Below are 22,211 nucleotides of genomic sequence, written 5' to 3'. Positions count from 1 at the left end.
TATACTGAATTGAAACGGTGCAAAAATGAATAAACGAGTGATTGAACAGTACCGGGTTCGGGAACGGTGCAAAAAGCGAGCGCAGGAGGGGGTCGGCGGGGCGCAGCACACTGGGTGCGGCAGCTCCCAGGACGCGGTTGAGCGCCTGCTGTGCCTCACGGGACTCGAGCCGGATGCGGCCACTGGCGAGGAGCGGCAGTACCGCATCCACCACCTGGCGCGACCAGCGCCGCCAGCGCTCCTCACTCTCACGCTCGCTTAGCACCAAAGCCAGCAGCTCCAGCACCTGTAGTGCACACATGTGACCAACACCTGTGTAATTCCTTATTGTGTTCAACTGGCAAATGAGCAAAGTGCAAATGATTAAATCTGTCGTCAAAAATGTACATCGAGTTTATAACTTAGCTGGGAGCTCAAAACAGGCAAATAGTGGGAAATTTGTTGCTTCTTTCTATGAACATCATATCAGAGCCAGTACTTGTGCTTTTAGTGCCTACATACACACAGCTTACAGCAAATACTAAAGAAAGTGCTAGAGAAAATGGGAACATAGTCCTCTATGTTTATAAATGCCACAAGGTACACATCAGTATTAGACAAGGAGAGCAAATTACTGTGCACTCGTGATCAGGAGGGGGAAAAACACCTTGAACAACTAGAGATGTTTATACTCACAGGTCAAGGACATTAGCATTTCAATAACATCACTTCAGCATGCGTCCTGTTGCCTAGTAGGCACAGGGTCTGCCATGGGCACTGATGTTCTATGTGCGATGGCATTGACACATATATGGAGCAAATGGCATTCTGCGATACAGAAATTCACGCTGCATTCACTTTGTTCCAAAGTTCATCTTTGGTGGTTGGCATTGGGTCACAGCACTGCACTCATCGTTTCACCCTATCCCGTATATTTTCAATTGGTGACAAGTCTGGTGATGTGGTGGGCCGGGACAAAAGGCTAATATCCTGTGACACAAGAAAGGCATGTGCTCATGACGCAACAAGTGGTTGTGCATTTTCTTGCTGGAAAATGGCACCTGGAGTGGTGTGCAGAAAGGGTATGGCTACAGATCGCAGTATGTCATTCATACAGCTCACACTGGTCACAATGCCCTGGATACGAACCAACTGTGATTTGTGGTTGTACCCAAGAGCACCTCATACCATAAGGCCACTGTGATGCCGCCCCCTCTGACTGTGGCGAACCAAAATGTGGCCACCATTTTCAAGCAAACAGAACATGAATTTGTCCAAAACCACTATCTGATGCCATCCCTGTCCCAAATGACATTGTTACATACACCACTGCCATCTAACATATTTCTGCACATCTGTCAAAGGTAGGTGGAAAAGTGGATGATGTGCATGTAGCCCATGCCGTAATTAACGGCAATAGACTGTCACCCCTGATAGTGTACGACGTTTTACACTGTTCCATTGTTACCCCACAGCTGAGGAAGATGTAGATCTGTCTTGCAATGCCATTTCAGATGAGGTGTTGATCTTCTCAGGGGGGTAGTCTGGATGGTGAGACCTGACCCATCTCGTCGGGTTCTACGGCCTTCTGTGAACCATTCTGCACACACTTGCTGCACTGCCGAAACACTTCATCCCATATGAGCTGCAATTTCCTGGATGGATGCATCATATTCTCTCACACCAATAAAGCGCCCTCTTTCAAACACACTGATTTGATGGTACAGTTCGTACATACGTCTGTGAGGTATCCTGCACATCTACTCAAGTCACACTGATCCACTATCTTTGGTTTATAGTGACAACAAGAGCTGCAGGCCAAATTCACTAGTACGCGGTGTTGCGGCACAATATCAATGTTGGCCTTGAGCCTGCAAGTCGAAATGGTTCAAATGCTAATCATTTATACAAAACATACTAATGCTTCCATCTAACTACCAGGACTATGATTCTGCAAAAAATTTGAAAAATCAATGTTACTTTAATAATTAATTTTTATTTTAGTTCAAGCCACACAGTATCTTATATGGAATCCATTCACACACATGGCAGCCAATCACTGTTTGCCTTTCACTCATTGCAACATAATAAATAGTCAATATAATGGAAGGAAACATTCCACGTGGGAAAAATTATATATAAAAACAAAGATGAGGTGACTTACCGAACAAAAGCGCTGGCAGGTCGATAGACACACAAACAAACACAAACATACACACAAAATTCAAGCTTTCGCAACAAACTGTTGCCTCATCAGGAAAGAGGGAAGGAGAGGGGAAGACGAAAGGAAGTGGGTTTTAAGGGAGAGGGTAAGGAGTCATTCCAATCCCGGGAGCGGAAAGACTTACCTTAGGGGAAAAAAGGAGGAAAAAAGGACAGGTATACACTCGCACACACGCACATATCCATCCACACATACAGACACAAGCAGACATATTTAAAGTGCCCAAACTCTTTGTTTTCTATTCTCCAAGATTCACATCCATATATAGCGAGTCTACAAACAAATGCTTCCATGGTCTGTTTCCTTGTTTCTAGGCTGGTGTTCTTGCTGTTGAGTAATTTCTTTCTCAAATTAAATGTAATTTTGGCCTGCAGTATTCTACCCACAATTTCTTTCCAGCTTCTACCATCCCATGGCATGCTTCTTCCCAAATAAGTAAATTCCTCTATCACTTCTAGCTCCTCTCTCCAAATTCTTGTTCTTAAAATTTGATACTCTTCCTCAGTACTGAAAATCATTGCTTTAGTTTTCCGCTTGCTTATTCACGTACCATACTCATTACAGAAAATGATTTCCATTGTGCTGAGGACCTCCTCTATGTCTTCTTTCATTTCCATGACCACAGCAATACCATCAGTGTTAACACAGAACGTCTATCTCCTGCTAACTCTGGCCCCAATCACAATAGTTTCATGAACCTGGTCTATAGCTTCCTGGATGTAAGCACTGAATATAAGAGAAGAGAGAGCACATCTTTGTTTCGAGTCCTTTTCTGATTCTTGCTTCGTGTTCCTAATGAAAATTCCTAATGATAGTCGTTTCATTTTTGTAGAAGATGTCTTTGTATTTCACAACTGCTTTCTTCAGCATTCTGAATATCTATTGCCATGTGAAATTATTAAATGCTGTTTCTAGGTCTACAAAGGCAATGTAAGTTGGTTTATTTTTCTGTACCTGTTTTCCCTTAAGAAGCCTAACTGCCAGTATCACCTCTCTTCTTCCTAGTTAAAGTTATTTAATTTGCAGCTCAGCTGATTAATCTTCCTTTAATTGTCACAAATTTTAATACACACTAATTATTCTAAGTATAAATTGTCTATTTAATGAATAATTTGAAAGTACCATGGTCAGGAGAGACTCCTTAGTTCTAAACACACTACCATGTTGCTTACATACTATCTTTTTCTATGTGCTACTGAGGCTATATGCACACATTCATTGTCTTCCAAAAACCAATAATGTTTCCCCTATCTGCACCAGTATAGTACATTCATAGAGCTTACTCCCTCAAGGTACATATATTTTGCTCAAATGAACAACACAAAAAGAAGAGAACGGTCATTTGGGAACAAAAAGTGGATGAGCAGGTGAGAGAAGAGGATCCTATTGCGAAAGTTTCTGAACAGTACTGAGATGATAGAGTTTTCATTTTCTTTTTAATCCCCTGCACTGCTGTTAATAGTTTACACTCTTTTGAAACAGTGCATACTTCATTTAGTACTGCTCCAGTTGTGAAAGTATTTACTTCTGACATCAACAGACACAACTGCTGTTGAAACTGTTCAGTTTAAAAATTTGCATAGGCTTTGCACCTAGTGGCCATGTTCTGCATTCTTTTCTCTTGAAATCACTCCACCAGTGCGGCATAGAATCTCCAGTGAGTGCATGCGCAGGCTGTCTCCCCTTCCCATTCCATCTGAAAGAACGTGTGTTTCAGTTTCTATCAACAACATTCGTTTATATTCTGATGCTCTTTTACATATTAATGACTTGTCTTCAACTCTACACAATGCACAGAAGTGAAATGGAATTGAACCCAGTTTAGACAGTCAGCACAACAACATGTTTGCTTGCTGGCCACTAAAAGGAATGTGTGAACAGGCAGTTGAGTTGTTTTGGCTCCTTATTGGGCCTTCCATCTTCTCTAGGTGCACCTCTGTTTTCGTCAGTCTAATGGTTTCTATTGGCCATTCTTCTTATCCTAAATTTAAATGTGTGTTGGAGTGCTGTAAGCAGTTGTTCCAGTAATTCATTATTATTTGCATGATGCTCTGAATGGCCAGCCCTTCTTCCATATTTCACTACTTTTACAGTCCAGCAATAAAGAACTCACTAAATATTGCGAGAACTTTATTTTGGTTGACCCTGTTTGTTTCATTTGGGCAGGTGATAGAGTCCAGTTTTCACTCTCTACAGAAGAATTTATGAAGATGTGGTAGGCGTGTGTGTGTGTGTGTGTGTGTGTGTGTGTGTGTGTGTGTGTGTGTGTGTGTGGGCAGGTGGGTGGGTGCACACGCATGCACGTGTTTGTTTTAAGAGGAGGTGAAAGAGACATTAAACATAATTAAGGAAAAATGACTGTATGAATGAAAAAAAGATAAACCCTTAAAAAATCACGGAACTGGTCAACATGTTGCCATATTTTCCACTGAGAAGATGTACTATAATTGTAAAACTGGGCTGCTCCATATAATAGTAATAGTTTGTAATTATGATCCATAAAACATGGAAACAACTAACTCCTAAAAAGATACTGTAATTAGCTTTTGTAATGTAACTAATGGACGTTACTATTCTTTGCGACCAAGTGCTGATTGTGCTGTTCGCACGAAATATGCAAATCGGGTAAGTGTGGTGATGGGATCCAGCATATTGTGATACATGTTGTGGAAGCCCAAATATGTAACTCCCTCAATGATTTTGTTGTCAGTTACAGTTTTTGATTTTATTGGGTTTTCACCAGAGAAGAACACTGTCCTGGTTCTCTCCATTGCTATTCTCATATTACATTTGTTGAAAAACATTGGTTAAATTACACACTGACCCTTCCACTTCGCCCTTTCCATTGCCTTCATATAAGAACTAATGATTGTTGTAAAGCTGAAACTAGTTATCAGTCCAAATAAAATTCAAAAATGACGAAGACTGTGAATGCTACAACAAACTACAATTCTGTTTGTAGAAACAGCATGAAATAAGCCTATTTAACTAATCTTTGAAATACTGGTACAAATACCCTCCAACTGAGACTAAATGTAGAACCATGAAACAAATCAGTGTGATCATTATTAGTGGTAGCTATAATCCTCTGCATGTACTTGGTACACAGCATTTTGGACTGTGAATAGTATCTGCCACTGTGAATTTCAAGTTGTTCAATTGTTCTTTGTGGTATTTCTGACTAGAAGCCTGCATAAGAACCCAATATCAGCAAAATTTATATGGCTATATGAAAACTATTTCAGAATGTTTGGTTTTGAATAGTTATACACCAATGTGCTCATAACTGAATAAACAATAGTAAAATGCAAAGATTATTTAACAATGACTTTATTAATTATGAAAACCTTTCTCTTGAACTGTAAAATTTACAGAAACAATTCCAGTAGGAACTGATCAGTGAATTTTACGATACAATTAGTTTGCAATATAACAAGTTGTACATACATTTGCAACATTACAACTTTTACATGGACTTATAATGAAAATAATGTATCTCAGAAGGAAAGAAATAAAATTACCTGGTGGTATTCTACCAAACGAAGCAACATTGAAACCAGAACTTCACGCTGTGTATCTAATTCCCGCAGATCTGCACCACCACTACTGCCACGCAGAAGGAAAATATCTTCTACCACAGGTGTTAATGCTGGTATACCTGTCAAAATTCCAGAACACTTAATGCAATGAACAACAATGAAGCATCAGTGAGCTACATTGGTTATGAAATCAGTCAGCCTAACTGTAAAATTTATTTTGTTGTAGACATACTGAAGTTACACTTGACAGCCAACCATTGCCATTAAAAGACACTATATCAAGGACAGAACTGTAAAGAGTTAGGTGTTTCAAAAGTCAAGTTGCAGACACATTTAATGTACCACACTCAGCATCACAGCTGTGGATTAACTGACGATGGGAAATATGTTGGAGACTGAAGAATATTTCACACAGTAATTTGTAGTTTTTGATTCAGTGGAATAGTTTTAGCTTTATAGGCTTTTTTCCCTCAATTGTGTCCCGCATAGACACAAGGTCTGCTTGTTTGGTAGATGTCCAACATAATTTTCTGTTGGGTGCACCTTGAGGTTAGAGGCATGTCACTTACATGTCCCCTTTAACCTTAAAATGTTGCTTTGACTTATCCTGGGATAGTCTGTGGTACCGTGTGAGGTCTCACTTGCAGTTGACATTGAATCCATGCGTTTTTCGGGCTTGAGACATGTTACATGAGATACAGATCGATTAACTCAAAACTGTTTCTCAGCAGACTAAGATCAATATACTAATTTGCTAAACTTACAAGACCCATGATTAATGTCTTGTGGCCACTAACAAGCACTCACAAATATTTTGGAATCTGAACACTGGGTTGGAAGACATACACTGCTAACAATCAATAAACCACCTCTTATTACTCTACTTCTGCTGATATTGCCTCACTCAGGCCTGTTGGAACCAGCTAACCCCTGTGTCATCCTCAACCAGTGGTGCCTTTTGGATGCAGTACAGAGGGAGTCAGGGTCAAGCGCACGCCTCTCCCAGTTGTTGTCAGTTTTGCAGACCTCGGGGCCACTACTACTCATTCGAGCAGCTCCTCAGCTGGCATCACAAAGGTGAGTGGACAACATTCCAACCCTCCTACCAAGGAAACATCCCTGGCAGCACCGGGAATCAAATCCAGGTCCTCCGCATGACAGTCAGCCATGCTCATCACCCACCTGTGGAGGCAGGCACACCATTTCCAGCTGGCTTCCAGTTTTTTATCAGACACTGCCATGCCCACCTCTATTATTAAACACTGCCTCTAGTCAGCTAGTGGCTCCACACTCTGATATGAGGCCTCTCCCTGCTGAGCTAGTGCACACTCATTTCACTGTAATGCTGGTCTGCAAAACCAGGAGATGGCTAATTAAACACACATGCTAACATAATGGTGAATATTCACAGATTTACATGTTGAAAAACAGCTTTAGGAATCCTAAAGTATAATTCTCCAAACATCTCCTCTGCTCCAGAGCCCACAACTTGGCCCAAAACTCAGGAAGTCTGCTGACCACTCCCAAGTCCATGAACTCTGAGCAACAACTGAAATTGTTTTAACATCAGACCTTTCAGCCATGCAAGCATTCTCATTGGTCATTCCCCCACTCCTCAGGAAAGTGCTACCTGCTGTGAGGACTTTTTGCGAGATTGTTTTCATTAGGTGCTCAAAAATACTTGTCATAGTGGGGAAGTCATCAGACTTTCAGCCAGGATTTGATGCAAAGAACAAAACATTGACTCCAGACTGGAGAAGGCCTGCAGGTTGCATGATCTGGCACCCAGATATGGCCAGCAATTACAAGTTATGGCTTTGCCAAATATTGCTTCTTGGGACAGCGACAGAGTCAGCTTCCTTCTGGGGTGTAAAGGAGTACAGTTTTTGCAAGAGAGTTGTCGTCATTAGTTCTGCTGATTGTCCATACCACCTAAGGTAGGATATTCTTACGCTGGCCTGAGGGTAACGCGTGTTCATGTGAGCCCTCGTCACGCTTCTGGACAGGTGCACATAGTGTAGGTTACCCATCAGATGCAGCTCGGCCCACCCGTACCACACTTGCTCAGCCAGCGGAATATGATAATGTACACTGTGGCCAGGCTGTGGGACTGCCCTCACATCAGCCATTCGTCCACTCTCGTCCACCCAGCTCTCTGTGTGGGTACTTGAGCTGGAATGGCCTAACTCAAGGCATGTTTCTCTCAAATTATTGGTGACTGTTTAAGTCCTGTGGATTCCCTCACATGTTTGTTTCTCACATGGTTGAGCTTGGACACACCTTTGGCCCAGTGCAACATTTTTATTTTGATCCCCTGTAGTGCTTGTTCATGTACTGTTGTTGCCCTCAAACATTCAGAGCCAACAGGGAGATGTTGGATATATAAATTTCCTCTTAAGGCGGTCTGTTTCTTCCTTGTCACATTAAATTCACACCTATACGGGAAATATGAATAATTTAAGCCTTGTTCATTTGCAATCAAATCACATTTTTTCACCAATTACTTGGCCTGATACAGCTGCAACAACACAGTTGTAAAACCAGCATTCATCACACAAATTGTGCTTGTTTTTCGTATACTTTTGCATGCATAAAATATTATAAGTTAGCCCTTTGTTCTAGTTGCACAATCACAGTTCACTTCTTGCGATATTCAGTTAAGAATAAAAATTTTAATCTTAAAGTAATATGTATTAATTGCATTGTAAATGGCCTAAGTTTAATTATAAACTTCTCAGTCAGTGAGAGAATTTGGAACTGTTGATTATATAACAATAATGGAAATTCCTGGATGGAGCAACACGCAAAACAATTGAATGGCAACCACTCATCTAAAGTGGGTTGATGTGTGGAACACAGAAACACCTAACAGAAAACAACATCCACATTAGTTTCTTTTTCTAGCAAAAGTACACACATTCATTCACACAAACTCACAGACACTCAAAAGCACACTCCTGTGGTCACAGCAAGACTGATTATTGATACTCAGTTACTGAAAGCAGTTGTCCAAGCTGATGGAGGTGGGGAGGGGTTGGGTAGAAAGCGAGGAGTGGGCTATTGGGACAAAGGCAGGTTTAGGGGCAGATGACTCTGCGGCCGCACAACAAGATGAAAAGAGTACTGAGCATACAGCAAAATGAGATGTACAAAAAGGGAGAGGAGGGGGAAGGTAGGGGGAGGAGGGGGGAGGAGGGGGGGGGAGGAGGGGAAGAGGGGGTGGAGGGAGGGAGGGAGGGGAGGGGGAGAGAGAGAGAGAGAGAGAGAGAGAGAGAGAGAGAGAGAGAGAGAGAGTGCGCACTGGGAAGGGGGAGAAAAGTCAGCGGAGGTTTAGGCCAGGGTGATTACAAGAGCATAGGAAGTGCTAGAGCGACAATTCCCGCCCACGTAGTTTAGAAAATCCTGTGCTAGAAGGGTGTACCCAAATAGCTCAAGTAATGAAAAAGCAGTTGAAGTGATTTCTGTTGCAGTGTGCAGCATTTTATGCACCTGGATGGCCAAGTTTGCGGTTTGGCACAGTTTGGTGGTGATCAATCATGTGAGCAGACAGTTCGTTGTTTGTCATGCCCACATAGAATGCTGTACAGTAGCTGCAGTATAGCTGATATAAATCATGATTGCTTTGACATGTGGCCCTGCCTGTCATTGGATGGGAAACATCTGTGACTGGATTGTGGTAGGAATTGGTGGGTGAGTATGGGGCAGGTCTTGCAGCTGGGCCTATCACAAGGGAATGACAAAATGAGGTGGAGAACTGGGAGCAGGATTTGAATAGTGATGCACAATGACATTCTGTACGTTGGCTGGGTGTAGACCACTACTGTGAGGAATGTGAGTAGGATTCTATGTAGGATATTATTCCCAGTTTTCTCCCTGATGAAAAAATTCCCGGGTCTTTCCCAGATCTCCCAGATCGTATACACCATGCCATGTGCTACCACCGAGTTTTACCCTCTCCCTGCTGTTGTAATGATCAACACTAACAGAAACATAAAAACTATACTATATACTCATCTCTATGGAACACTGATGCTGGTACATTTACTGTATGCACATATTGTGATTCAGTTTATTTACTATTAATCTATTCCTTCTGGTATCTCCTCTTGTCATCTATCCTTCTTTGTTCCAAAATCACACAATGGAAAGCCATGCATGTTGTCGTTATTTCTCATGGCTACAAACATAGATATGCCATTAAAATCAGCTTATGTGACTTGCCAAAAAGAGGATACAGTCCTTTTACATGCGTCAACCTCTCATATTACTGAACTGTGGGGAGCACCACATTAATTTCCAAACTGAAAGTTAACACTTACATAACACTCTTTTTCATATTTATCTATTGTGGGGGCACTGATGTTTCTCTTGAAAGTCATACACAGTGGTGTGTCTCATTTATTCCTCAGCTATGCTACTTATCCCACATTCAAACATGCATCACTAAAGTGCCCTGAAATAAGAAATGTCCTACCCACTATCCTTCCCATCCCTCCCACAGTGGTATTCCGCCGTCCACCGAACCTGCACAATATACTCGTCCATCCTTACACAACCCCTACTCCAAATCCCTTACCTCATGGCTCATACCCCTGTAATAGACCTAGATACAAGACCTGTCCCATACATCCTCCCACCACCATCTACTCCAGTCCGGACACTAACATCACCTATCCCATCAAAGGCAGGTCTACCTGTGAAATGGTCTACAAGCTAAGATGCAACCACTGTGCTGCATTCTATGTAGGCATGACAACCAACAAGCTGTCTGTCCGCATGAATGGCCACTGACAAACTGGGGCCAAGAAACAAGTGGAACACCCTGCTGTTGAACATGCTGCGAAACATGATATCCTTCATTTCAATGACTGCTTCACAGCCTGTGCCATATGGATCCTTCGCACCAACAACAGCTTTTCTGAGCTGCGCAGATGGGAACTTTCCCTGCAATACATCCTATATTCCCGTAACCCTCTTCGCCTCAACCTTCGTTAGTTGCTGTCCTCATCCATCAAGCCACTTCCCTGCTCCAATTCCAGCACTACACACCATCATTCCACCACCACCCCAGTCTTTTTTTTATTTTTTTATTTCATTTTTTTTATTTATTTCTCTCTATTTCTTTCCTTTTCCACTACTACCCTCCCCTGCCCGCCGCCCAACCTGCAGCACTTCACTGTCCACCATCCCGACCATTCTATCCCTCCCCCTCCCTGCCTCAGCTCCCCCCTTTCTCCCACCCAGTCACCACTCCCATCATGCACTGGTGCTGCTGCTCGCAGTGTGGTTTCAATTGGATGAGACTGCAGTCATGTGTGTGAGTTGTGTTTGTGTTAGTGTGTGTGTCTGAGTGTGTGTGTGTGTGTGTAGTGTGTGTGTGTAGTGTGTGTGTCTATTGTTAACAAAGGCCATTGGCCAAAAGCTTTAAGTGTGAAAATCTTTTTGTTGTGCATAGCTGCAACTCAGCATCTCCGCTATATGGTGAGTAGCAACTTTTCTTCTCATAATATCGTACATGAAGTCCAACTCTCTCTTTATTACAATATCCAAATGCTTTAGAATTTTAACTTTAAAACTTAAAAGAATTATTCACGTCTATTACAGTCAATCTACTTTTATTCATATTTTCCAATTATGGGCATGACAGTATTCAGTACCAAGAAAGTATGAATAATAATGGCTTCAGTCACATTTTTTTCATGCTTTACTGAATCACATGATAAATTTCGGACCTTGTGAGTCCATAATAAGGTGCTAACTATTTTAATGCATTATTTACTTCTGCTCTTGAGTGAGGCTATCTGAAACATGAGTTCCTGTTGTGAGAAGGTTAGATGTTAGGCTTTGTAATTTCTGAATGAATCTGTCTATTACATTCATTTCAAATACAGTTTGTATGTACGTAGTAAATGACAATGAAAATTTAAATCAAGCCAAGAAGTGTGATTAGATAGTCCAACAGCTGGCCTAATTGGTTGCAAAAAGTGTGAAATCTGGGTTCAAATCTTGGTCTGGCACAAACTTTCAATGGTCATGACATATTTCTTGCATTGCAGGTTCAGTGTTTCTGACTGGTTTTCACTTATATCATTTCATTTTATTGCATATTCTTTGATTTCAACATGTACCCATTAATTTCATTTCAGTGAGCTGATCCTCCGGGATGTATAACATGTCATAAAGCATGAATACATAACACATATTTATAAGAAAACAGATTTAGATTAATAATAATTTTTTTTAAAAAAAAGAAAAGTCTTGATTATATTATATTATATTATATTATATTAGAATAAATTACTGGATCAGCTTCGTAGTCATCTACACATATAAAGTGCTTGGAGGAGGATGCCTTGTACCACTACTAGCTTTACAGTTCCACTCTCAAATGGAGTATGCGAAAAACATCTGCCTATATACTTCCAAACAAGCCTTAATTTCACCCATCTTGTTTTTAAGTCCTTATGTTAAATGTACATTGGCAGCAGTAGAATCGTTCTGCAGTCAGCCGCAAATGATAATTAAATTTCTAAGTAACATGAATTGTTTCAATGTCTTATATTAATCCAACCTGGAAGGGATCCCAAACACTTCAATGGCACTCTAGAATGGGTCACAGTAGTATTCTACATGTGGTCTCCATTATACAAGAGCTTCACTTTCCCAGAATTCTCCCACAAAACTGAAGTTGATTGTTCACCTTCGCTTCTACCAACCTTACATAATTGTTCCATCTCATATTCCTTTCACAGTGTTATGGCTAGATATTAATTGACCTGACTGTGGCAAGCAGCACACCACTAATACTCAATTTTAACATTAAAGGTTTATTTTATCTACTCATCTGTCTTAACTTACAACCCCCCCCCCCTTTCTTGTTGTAGTATGCAGCCATTCATCACATCCAACAGAAATTTTGTTTCAGTCATCCTGTGGCTTCCTACAGTCTCACGACAATGACACTTTCTGCACACTTCAGCATCATCAGCAAACAGGTGCAGATTCCTGCTCACTCTATCTGTCATATTGTTTATGTGTATGGAGAACAGGAGTGGTTCCATCAAACTTTCCTGTGGCATTCTTGACAATACTCATCTCTGATGAACGCTCACCATCCAGGACAGTGGACTGTGTTCTATTATTAAAGAAATCTTTGAGCCACTCTCATATCTGGGAACCTCTTCCATATGTGTGGACCTTGGTTACTGGTCTACAGAGGGGCAATGTGTCAAACGCTTTCTAGAAATCTAGGAATAAGTGTTCTTCATCCACAGTTAGTGGATACTGTATGAGAAAAGGACAAGCTGAGTTTCGCAAATGCAATGCTTTCTAATCCATGTCAGTTTGTGGACAGAAGCTTTCCTGTCTCAAGGAAATTTATTGTATTCAAAATTAGAATACGGTCAAGAGTCCTGAAAAAACCCATTGTTGCAAATATTGGTCTGAAATTTTGTGGCTCCTTTCTTCTATCAATCGTATATACATGACCTGCGCTATTTTCCAGTCACTTCACACTTTGTGCCAGTTGACAGATTCACAATAAATGCCAGCTACACAAAGGGTCGGTGCCAAAGAGTACACTCTATAAAAACTGAACTGGTATTCCATCCGGACTTGGCGACTTATTTGTTTTCTAACCCTCCTAGTTGCTTCTCAGTGCCAGAAATACCTATTTCTATGTTCTCCACATGGGAGTCTGTGTGATTGTCAAATGGTGATATGACTGTATGACCCACTGGTATGAATGATTTTTTTTTTTAAAAACTGAAATTTAGAACTTCAGCTTTCCTTATATTGCCTTCTTCTGTCACACCAGACTGGTTGATGAGCGACTGGATAGAAACCTTTGGCCCACTTCATGATTTTTGTGTGTGTGTGTGTGTGTGTTTGTGTGTGTGTGTGTGTGTGTGTGTGTGTGTGTGCTGTTGACGAAGGCCAATGGCCTAAAGCTTTAATTGTGAAAGTCTTTTTGTTGTGTCTATCTGCGACTCAGCATCTCCGCTATATGGTGAGGAGTAACTTTCCTTTTCGTAATATTGTTACATTCCATCCTGGATTTTCCATTGTTTGAATCAGAACTTTTGTGGGTTCTCGGCAAGATCTTCCACTACGAAATGAGGGTGGAAATTATTGTATAATTTGCACATTTTTTTATCATCAGATCTATTAATTACAGCAGGAACAAGCAGATATATAGTCAGTGCATAAGGATGTACTGACATATACGTTCTATACATACTGCCATACATAAGTATATTTCAACTAGAAATCTAATGTCAGTACTGTAATCATGAGATCTGATGATGGCTGCAAAGCTGAAACCAGAAATCTGTTTTAATAAACAAACGGTGTCATTTTAGGGGGGGGGGGGGGGGGGGGGGGGGACTACATGAATGCCCCTTACACAGAACCTAAGTGAACTGGTCCTCACCAATGTGGAATATGTAAATCTAATTCAACTGATTTTTCTGTGTTCTAAAAAATAAAGGCCTTAAAAGCGAGAAAAAAATCATCATCAACTTACAGTGGGTAGCAGGTGGCTGACCGCTCGCCATCAACCCATCACACAACTGTATAACTTTGGGAACACTTATTATACTTTTTGAATGATGCTTTTCATACGAAAGATGCACCAGAAAATAAAATATTCTCGGAATGAGATCTTCTGCCAACCTGGAGGACACAAAAAGAGAATAACAGTTGTATGTTACTTATACTTGTAATTATACACTTGAAAACACAAAAACTACAGTAGACATCAGTGAGGAAAAGTTTAACAAGAAAATATGAATCCTCGTGTGGCAAACTTTGTTTTGGAAAAATTCAATAAATGTGGAGCAAGAAAACTTGGCTCTCTTCTTTAAGGGGAGGACTTTAGAAGGTGCAGCGAATAGGGAATAAGGTAATAGGTGTGATGGCAACCGAGAGGTGCCAGAAATGAGGTTTCACAGAACCTAGCAATTCACTCCATCATTTCTTAAGAAGTAAGCAGTGTTCCAAGTTCTCAAGGTATTGCATCCCTCAAAATCTTTTTGTTAATTTTCCCACTACTATCATCACATTTCAGGACATGGAAACTGACAATGGTGTGCTGGCCCCATGCAGCCACACAGCAGAGAACGATACATCAGTCGGTTGGTACTGATGCGCCCGACAGGGCCTGTGAATGGAGTTTGTATTTACATTTTACCATCACATTTGCTGTGTACCAATGATTACATCTGGTTTTTGAAAAAAATTGCGTTCTGCCTTACCAAAAAGGTGATTGGCATGTTATAGACTTGTCTTTATTTTGGACACAATCATATTTGTAATAAGATAAAAATCATTACTGGTTTCATCTATATATTTTTGTGTTCTTTGGTTCCCTGGTTATGTTCTTAGATTTAGTATGAAAACACTTTCTTTACCAAATGAAACCTATCTACATCTACATACATACTCTGCAATCCACCATAAGGTGCGTGGCGGAGGGTACCTCGTACCACAACTAGCATCTTCTCTCCGTGTTCCACTCCCAAACGGAACGAGGGAAAAATGACTGCCTATATGCCTCTGTACGAGCCCTAATCTCTCTTATCTTATCTTTGTGGTCTTTCCGCGAAGTGTAAGTTGGCGGCAGTAAAATTTTACTGCAGTCAGCCTCAAATGCTGGTTCTCTAAATTTCCTCAGTCGCTATTCACGAAAGGAACGCCTCCTTTCCTCTAGAGACTCCCACCCGAGTTCCTGAAGCATTTCCGTAACACTTGCGTGATGATCAAACCGACCAGTAACAAATCTAGCAGCCCGCCTCTGAATTGCTTCTATGTCCTCCCTCAATCCGACCTGATAGGGATCCCAAACACTCGAGCAGTACTCAAGAATAGGTCGTATTGGTGTTTTATAAGTGGTCTCCTTCACAGATGAACCACATCTTCCCAAAATTCTACCAATGAACCGAAGACGACTATCCGCCTTCCCCACAACTGCCATTACATGCTTGTCTCACTTCATATCGCTCTGCAATGTTATGCCCAAATATTTAATCGACGTGACTGTGTCAAGTGCTACACTACTAATGGAGTATTAAAACATTACAGGATTCTTTTTCCTATTCATCTGCATTAATTTACATTTATCTATATTTAGAGTTAGCTGCCATTCTTTACACCAATCACAAATTCTGTCCAAGTCATCTTGTATCCTCCTACAGTCACTCAACAATGACACCTTCCCGTACACCACAGCATCATCAGGAAACAGCCGCACATAGCTATCCACCCTATCCAAAAGATCATTTATGTAGATAGAAAACAACAGCGGACCTACCACATTTCCCTGGGGCACTCCAGATGATACCCTCACCTCCGATGAACACTCACCATCGAGGACAACGTACTGGGTTCTATTACTTAAGAAGTCTTCGAGCCACTCACATACTTGGGAACCAATCCCATATGCTCATACCTTAGTCAGGAGTAGTATGAAGTACTGGTATAAAATATGCATATTATGACTTTAACTATAAATAAATTAGAAACACAATAGGTACAAAAAATTATGGATTTTAAGTTTGTAACTGAGATTTTTCTTATAAGTCTGCTACATTTTACAATCTGAAGATGGCTGTAACTGGTAATTAAAGTTATTATACTCAAAATGTGACTGTGTTTAAAATGAAAAGAAGTGTACAAATGTCTGTTTTATTTTGGACACATGATTCAAATGACTTTACAATAGTTCAGTGCTATGGATATATAGTTCATTTCACTAGCTCTTTTTTGGCAAAACTATATTTGTAAGTAAAACAACTGGTTTGCAACCAATAATCAATGCAGATCAAGATGAATATCCCTTGTAATGGCACAGAGCTAGCATTGAAATTCAAGGAAATTTTGTTTTTGTTATGTTGGCACATATTATACAATAATGTAGCATTTTGTTCAGAAATGAGAAACATCATTACCATCTCTCACAACATGGTATTCCACCATCTATCCATCTACATTGTATTCCATCACCCATCCAATCTACAAATCATCCTGATCCACCCTTATGTCATGCCTTCTCCCAAACCTTAGTAACATAGGGCATATTCGTGTGAAAGATCCAGGTGCAATATCTGTTCTATTCAGTACTTCTCACTGAGGTTATCCTGCTTCATTCCCATTACAGGTATCTCCTATGTCATAAGAGGCAGTATCATCTGTTAAAGCAGTCGTGCTGTATACCAATTACAGAGTAACTTTTGCACAGCATTTTACGTGGGCACGACTACCAACCAGCTGTTCACAGGAATGAATGCCTCTGCCAAAGTATGGCCAACGTCCAAGTGATCACCCAGTGGTGGAACAGACTGCTGAGCTTAATTTTTTTCACTTTAATGGCTGCTTTACAACCTGGACCAGTTGGATACCAACACTCCAATATCAGATTCTTTGAATCTTACAACGCATGCTTTTATCCCAAAGTCCTCCTGCTGCAGCCCCTGTTATCTATCCCCTGCCTCACAGCCAAGTACTCCTCTGGCCTAAAGCCCCCTACTTCACTAGATTAATCAACACTCACAATCACACTTTTCCCTCCTCGGTGTACCTCTTCCACTGCTCTTCTCTAGCCCCTCCCCTCACCATCCCCCAAACACATTCATATACTTGACTGTGCGCCACACAGCTTCCCCTGCATGCGCCAGAGATGACTGCTCTGTGACGTAACATTCCTGTTCCAGTTCCTCGGTATATCTTCTTCCCCGCAATCAGCCACTCTTACCTCTCTCTGCCTCCATCTCTCCCTTACCCTCCTCACCCCCCTTGACTTACCCCATCCGACACAACCTGTCACTCCAGTCTGACTGCAACTGTAACACAATGTATCTGACTGAGAAAATGTAACTTTGTTACATTTGATAATCATGGAATATGTACATAATGTGACAATTTGGGGGAAAATGAAGAACTACTAAATACTTGGCAGAGAGTAACTGAAGAAACAGGCAAGGAAATAACTTTAACGAAAAATTAGGTAGTGAAAATCACCAGGGAAAATGAAAAAATTATGGATGTAAGTTGTAATGGAAAAATTATTAAAGAGTTAGATGCTTTCAAATATCTACGAAGCAAGTTATAACTAAGAAAAATTGTTCAGAATTTTATTATTTTGAACTGGATATGATTAGAAACTGGAAAATTCCTGCCAAAACAAAGATCATAATATACAATGACCTACAGATCAGAACATTGATCTTGGACATAGAAAGATATGAGCAGAATATTACTGACAGAGATGCACTTCCTATGAGGGATGCTGAGTAAGACAAAAAGGGACAGGACAGGGAAAGAAACAATATGAAACACCCTTCAGATCAATCCCCTCAAGAAACTATAGAGAGCTATAGGCTTAAATAGTTTGGCCACATCAAAAGAATGGAACAAGAAGAACTTCCAAGAAGAGTGCTAAAGTGGACAGAATATGGAAGGAGACTAATTGGAAGATCTTGACAACCTGGAGAGACCTTGTGAAGGATGATGTGAACTGAAGGGTCTGCAATGGAAGGAAATGCTGAATGATACACTGTGGGTGAAAAGAGAAGCCTGGAAGAGGCTCTGTTGTGAACAACCTGCATGTGCACATATGTTTCAGGAAGAAGAAGAAGAAGAAGAAGAAGAAGAAAGGAAAGGCATTTTCTTTTCTTTTTTTAACCTTTCCATTACTATTAAGAAAAAGGGAAGGGGGGAGCAGGAGTAGAAGATTAATTTTTAACATCCCATTGAGACAGATCACAAGCTTGGATTAGGGGAAAGATGGAATAGGAAAGTGGCCATGCCCTTTTGAAGGAACCATCCAGCACTTGCCTCAAGCAATGTAGGGAAATCACAAAAACCTAAATCAGGATGGCAGGGCATGGGCTGTTGAATGCAAGTCCAGTGTGCTAACCACTGTGCTACCCTGCTCATTGCCCCCCTCTACCCCACTGTGCTACTCCACTTGGGTGGCTTCTTTTCTTTTCTTCCTTTAAAAAAAAAAAAAAAAAATGCGAGAGAGAGAGAGAGAGAGAGAGAGAGAGAGAGAGAGAGAGAGAGAGAGAGAGAGAGAGAGAAGAAAAGAAAAGAAAAGAAAAGAAAAGAAAAGAAAAGAAAGAAAAAGAAAAAACAATCAGCTCAGCTACATTTTCATTCTTGTGGGTGTTACTGTTAACTGCTCAACACTTCAGCTATATGGTGAGTGGTTGTTTTTAACCTTTCAATTATTTTTATATGGATTTATTTGTTATCATCTTTTCTTAACAGACAAGTATGTACCAATGACAGTGGTACTTATCCAGGGTGTATACGGGGAGAAGGAAAAAAAATTCCTGGACTATTCCCGGATAACCCGTTTAAAAAATATGCTTTTGCCCAGGCGAAAATACACTTTTTCCGAGCTAAGTGACGGTAGGTTTTCCATAGATTTTCCCTCGGAACTGTAAAAATTATCTATCCTTTGAATGGTTAACGTTTTATACGCTCGCATAGAACTTCCCAGAAGAAAAAAAAAAGTAAAGACGGGGGAGAAAAGTTTTTGGAAAGACTTTTAATGAAAAAAAGGGAGAGAAGTTTTGGAAAGACCTTTGATTTACAGCAACATATACGCTGCATATTTTCGTATTAGGAAAGTATAAATTCGAACTGCACCAAACATAGCTCATTAGTTTCCGGAGCGTTGAAACCGAGCTTGCGATGTCCTTTTGTAAGCCAATTATATCTTATGCCACATGAAAACGCCAGCTGATGACAGCAGATATACAGAGCATAGGAAACGTGTTATTGTCAGCCAATAACAAGATCACTGGTTACATAGTGCAAACACACAAAGAGGAAAAGTTAACAGTTTACATTAATATACATAATATAGCTACAAGAAAAGCTAAGCTTTCACATATAATATTGGTTTTAAGATTAACAAGCTACAACAGAAGCTAAGCTTTCACATGTAATATTGATCTTTTTTTGCGTGTGTTATACTTTAAGATACATCATACAAATGTGCCAGAAAATTTAAAATTATGACATACATGTCTGGGCTCAAAATTCTTTTAAGTGGCTGGTCCTCAAAGGGTTCAGTTTTAAACGCTCTGTGATTTAGAAATTAATCCCACTTTCTCACACATAACATAATTCATCTTGTGTAAAAAGAAATTTACTTTGAAAGTAACGCTTTTTGAACCACCTTTCACAATACCACAATACTATCCAGAGACTGTTATAAATAGGTTCGATTTACCAATTGCCAGAGAGCGCCAGAAAATAGGCATTACTGTCCATACGTAGTTGCAGTGGTGCAGGAAGCCCGCAGGTTCATATGTATAAAGCATTAAGAGAGCTTACATTACACCAGAAAAGAAACAGGGCATCAGAGGATACTCCCAAGAGCATTGGAATTTCGTAAACCATACTAAAATGTATAATTCGGCTTGAAGTGCACATTGTTTTTTTCGAGATCCACAATGAAATAGGTCCCATCTGATATTAAGCTTTTCAGTGTGGTTTTTGGGATGTAAATTTTCTTGGAGTACCAGTACTCTACGATCCCATTTTTGGTTCTTTATTGTAGCATAATGCCATACATGGCAGAAGATGATAACATGCACCTGAAATTCAGTGAACAGTTGGAACTAGCCAATACTGTGGAATGAAACACTTTGTTTCAAATAAAATTATTGCCTCAGCAGAAAGATTAATAAAGGCAAATTTCTTTAGAAAACTTGCAAAAATAACTTCATTGTTCTGCAAGACAATTAATGCTTGACTGCTAATAACTTGGAAATACAATAAAATCAGAAAACTGAAACTAATAATACATATTTGCGCTCCGTACTTATGTGAATGTATTTTAATTCACTTGATAGCTCCCGGAAACAGAAATCTGTTTTGTTTTCATTTGACATGGGAGCTGTAAACGAAGAGAAGCAGCGAAATCACTTAATGCAAACACGGGTCACGTGGAGACTAACGCCCTCCCCACTACAACTCTGTGCATGCGCGAATCTGGCAGCTAGGGAGTGAGTGAGAAAAAGTTTTCTCATTTGCATCTGGCTGCTTGCTGCTACTGCTGATACAGCTAACAGCCACACTTCAAGAAGCGGAAAGCGGGAATAGGTACTGCTCATATGCGAGCCAACTGCGCATGTGCATCAGCCCGCTGGCAAGTGGTCAAACAAACCTAATGTGAACAGTTGTGACGTAATGTTCATAGCAAGCAGTTTATTGTTACAAAGAATTACATAGTCTTCTCCCTACGGCCTTTGACATATTTTTGCTATTTGCAGATGCTTGTGCGTGCTCGGAGTTTTGTTGTTGTAAATTGTGCATTTCCTTTGCAACTAAAGTTTTACTTTTTTCTCTCTGGTTTATATTTTATTCTGCAGTATCATTCTCCAGTAGCAGGATACAGTAATATTCTTTGCTAGAGAATCAATTCTTACCAGTAAAATTACAAAAAATTAACTGAAAGCTAAAACAATGAGAAATTCCTGGAATTCCGAAAAATTCCCGGGTTTTTCCCAGTTTTCTCCCGGATGAAAAAATTCCCGGGTTGTTGCCAGATTTCCCAGTTGTCCCGGGTTGTATACACCCTGTTATCACATCCTCTAAGTGGTGACTAGCATTCTCTCTTAATTCATATTGTTATTTTGTATAATTATAACTACTCCTGTCAAGTGTGGTAACTATGTAACAATTATGACAATGACTTGAAACAATAGAAATTGGAATATTTCTTCTATTATTTTCAGTTTACACCACAATAACAAAAGGCAATGAACTGCTAACACAATAAACTAAAACTACAGAAACAGGAACTGAAACTGATGATGCTACTTACGGTATCTGACCTTCTTCAATGAACTCGAATTGCTTCAGAACAAATTCAATGAAAATTTGATCTGAATCAAGTAAGCAATAATTGACCCGTAATTGAACCAACTGGCTTAGCAAAAGAAGAACACGACACTGAAGCTGCACATCACTTGTCACAGTGTATTGCTGAAAAATGAAAGAGAACAAACTTATTTTCAGCAATTTGTACAAAGCATATATAAAGTTAAATACTGTTCAACACAATAACAACTTAGTGCCGTCCATGCTTATATCAGCTAAATTTAATCAGTTAATTTGGGAGAAGCATATATGTCCCATCAGCAGTACAATTTTGTAATTATTCTCTACTGGTTTTGATTGTTACACTCATCTTCAAGGAGAAAACTGTAAGGTACAAAAAAATGTCTGTAGACAAAAAATGTCTGTGGACAAAAAATGTCTGTAGACTATACACAAGCATCATAGAAAATGGAGGAATTAAAAAGATCATTTTTAAACCACAATCCTTACACATCGTACATCAATGGATCAACCATACATTTCAGTAATATGTGAGCCATACAAATGTGTAACATACATAATTGTCATAATAACCTGTCTTAACACAATTCATACAACCACGCTGTGCCTTCACA

The 22,211-nt window shown here is 40.1% G+C and overlaps 1 protein-coding gene across 1 annotated transcript in view; it reads right to left on the bottom strand.

The window, feature by feature from the left end:
• The window catches only part of LOC124605364 (huntingtin), a 511,164-nt gene that overhangs the window by 264,441 nt on the left and 224,512 nt on the right, over positions 1-22,211 (bottom strand). The window contains exons 23-26 of the mRNA XM_047136992.1: positions 21,581-21,741; positions 14,267-14,415; positions 5,725-5,861; positions 53-286 (exon numbers count right to left, since the gene is read on the bottom strand). Of these exons, the coding sequence (XP_046992948.1) occupies positions 53-286; positions 5,725-5,861; positions 14,267-14,415; positions 21,581-21,741 (681 nt within the window). The remainder of the gene's footprint in view (positions 1-52; positions 287-5,724; positions 5,862-14,266; positions 14,416-21,580; positions 21,742-22,211) is intronic.

This window comes from Schistocerca americana, chromosome 3 (genome assembly GCF_021461395.2).
Source record: "Schistocerca americana isolate TAMUIC-IGC-003095 chromosome 3, iqSchAmer2.1, whole genome shotgun sequence".
NCBI classification, from domain to species: Eukaryota; Metazoa; Arthropoda; class Insecta; order Orthoptera; family Acrididae; genus Schistocerca; species Schistocerca americana.
This window is presented reverse-complemented; position numbering and strand designations above follow the sequence as displayed.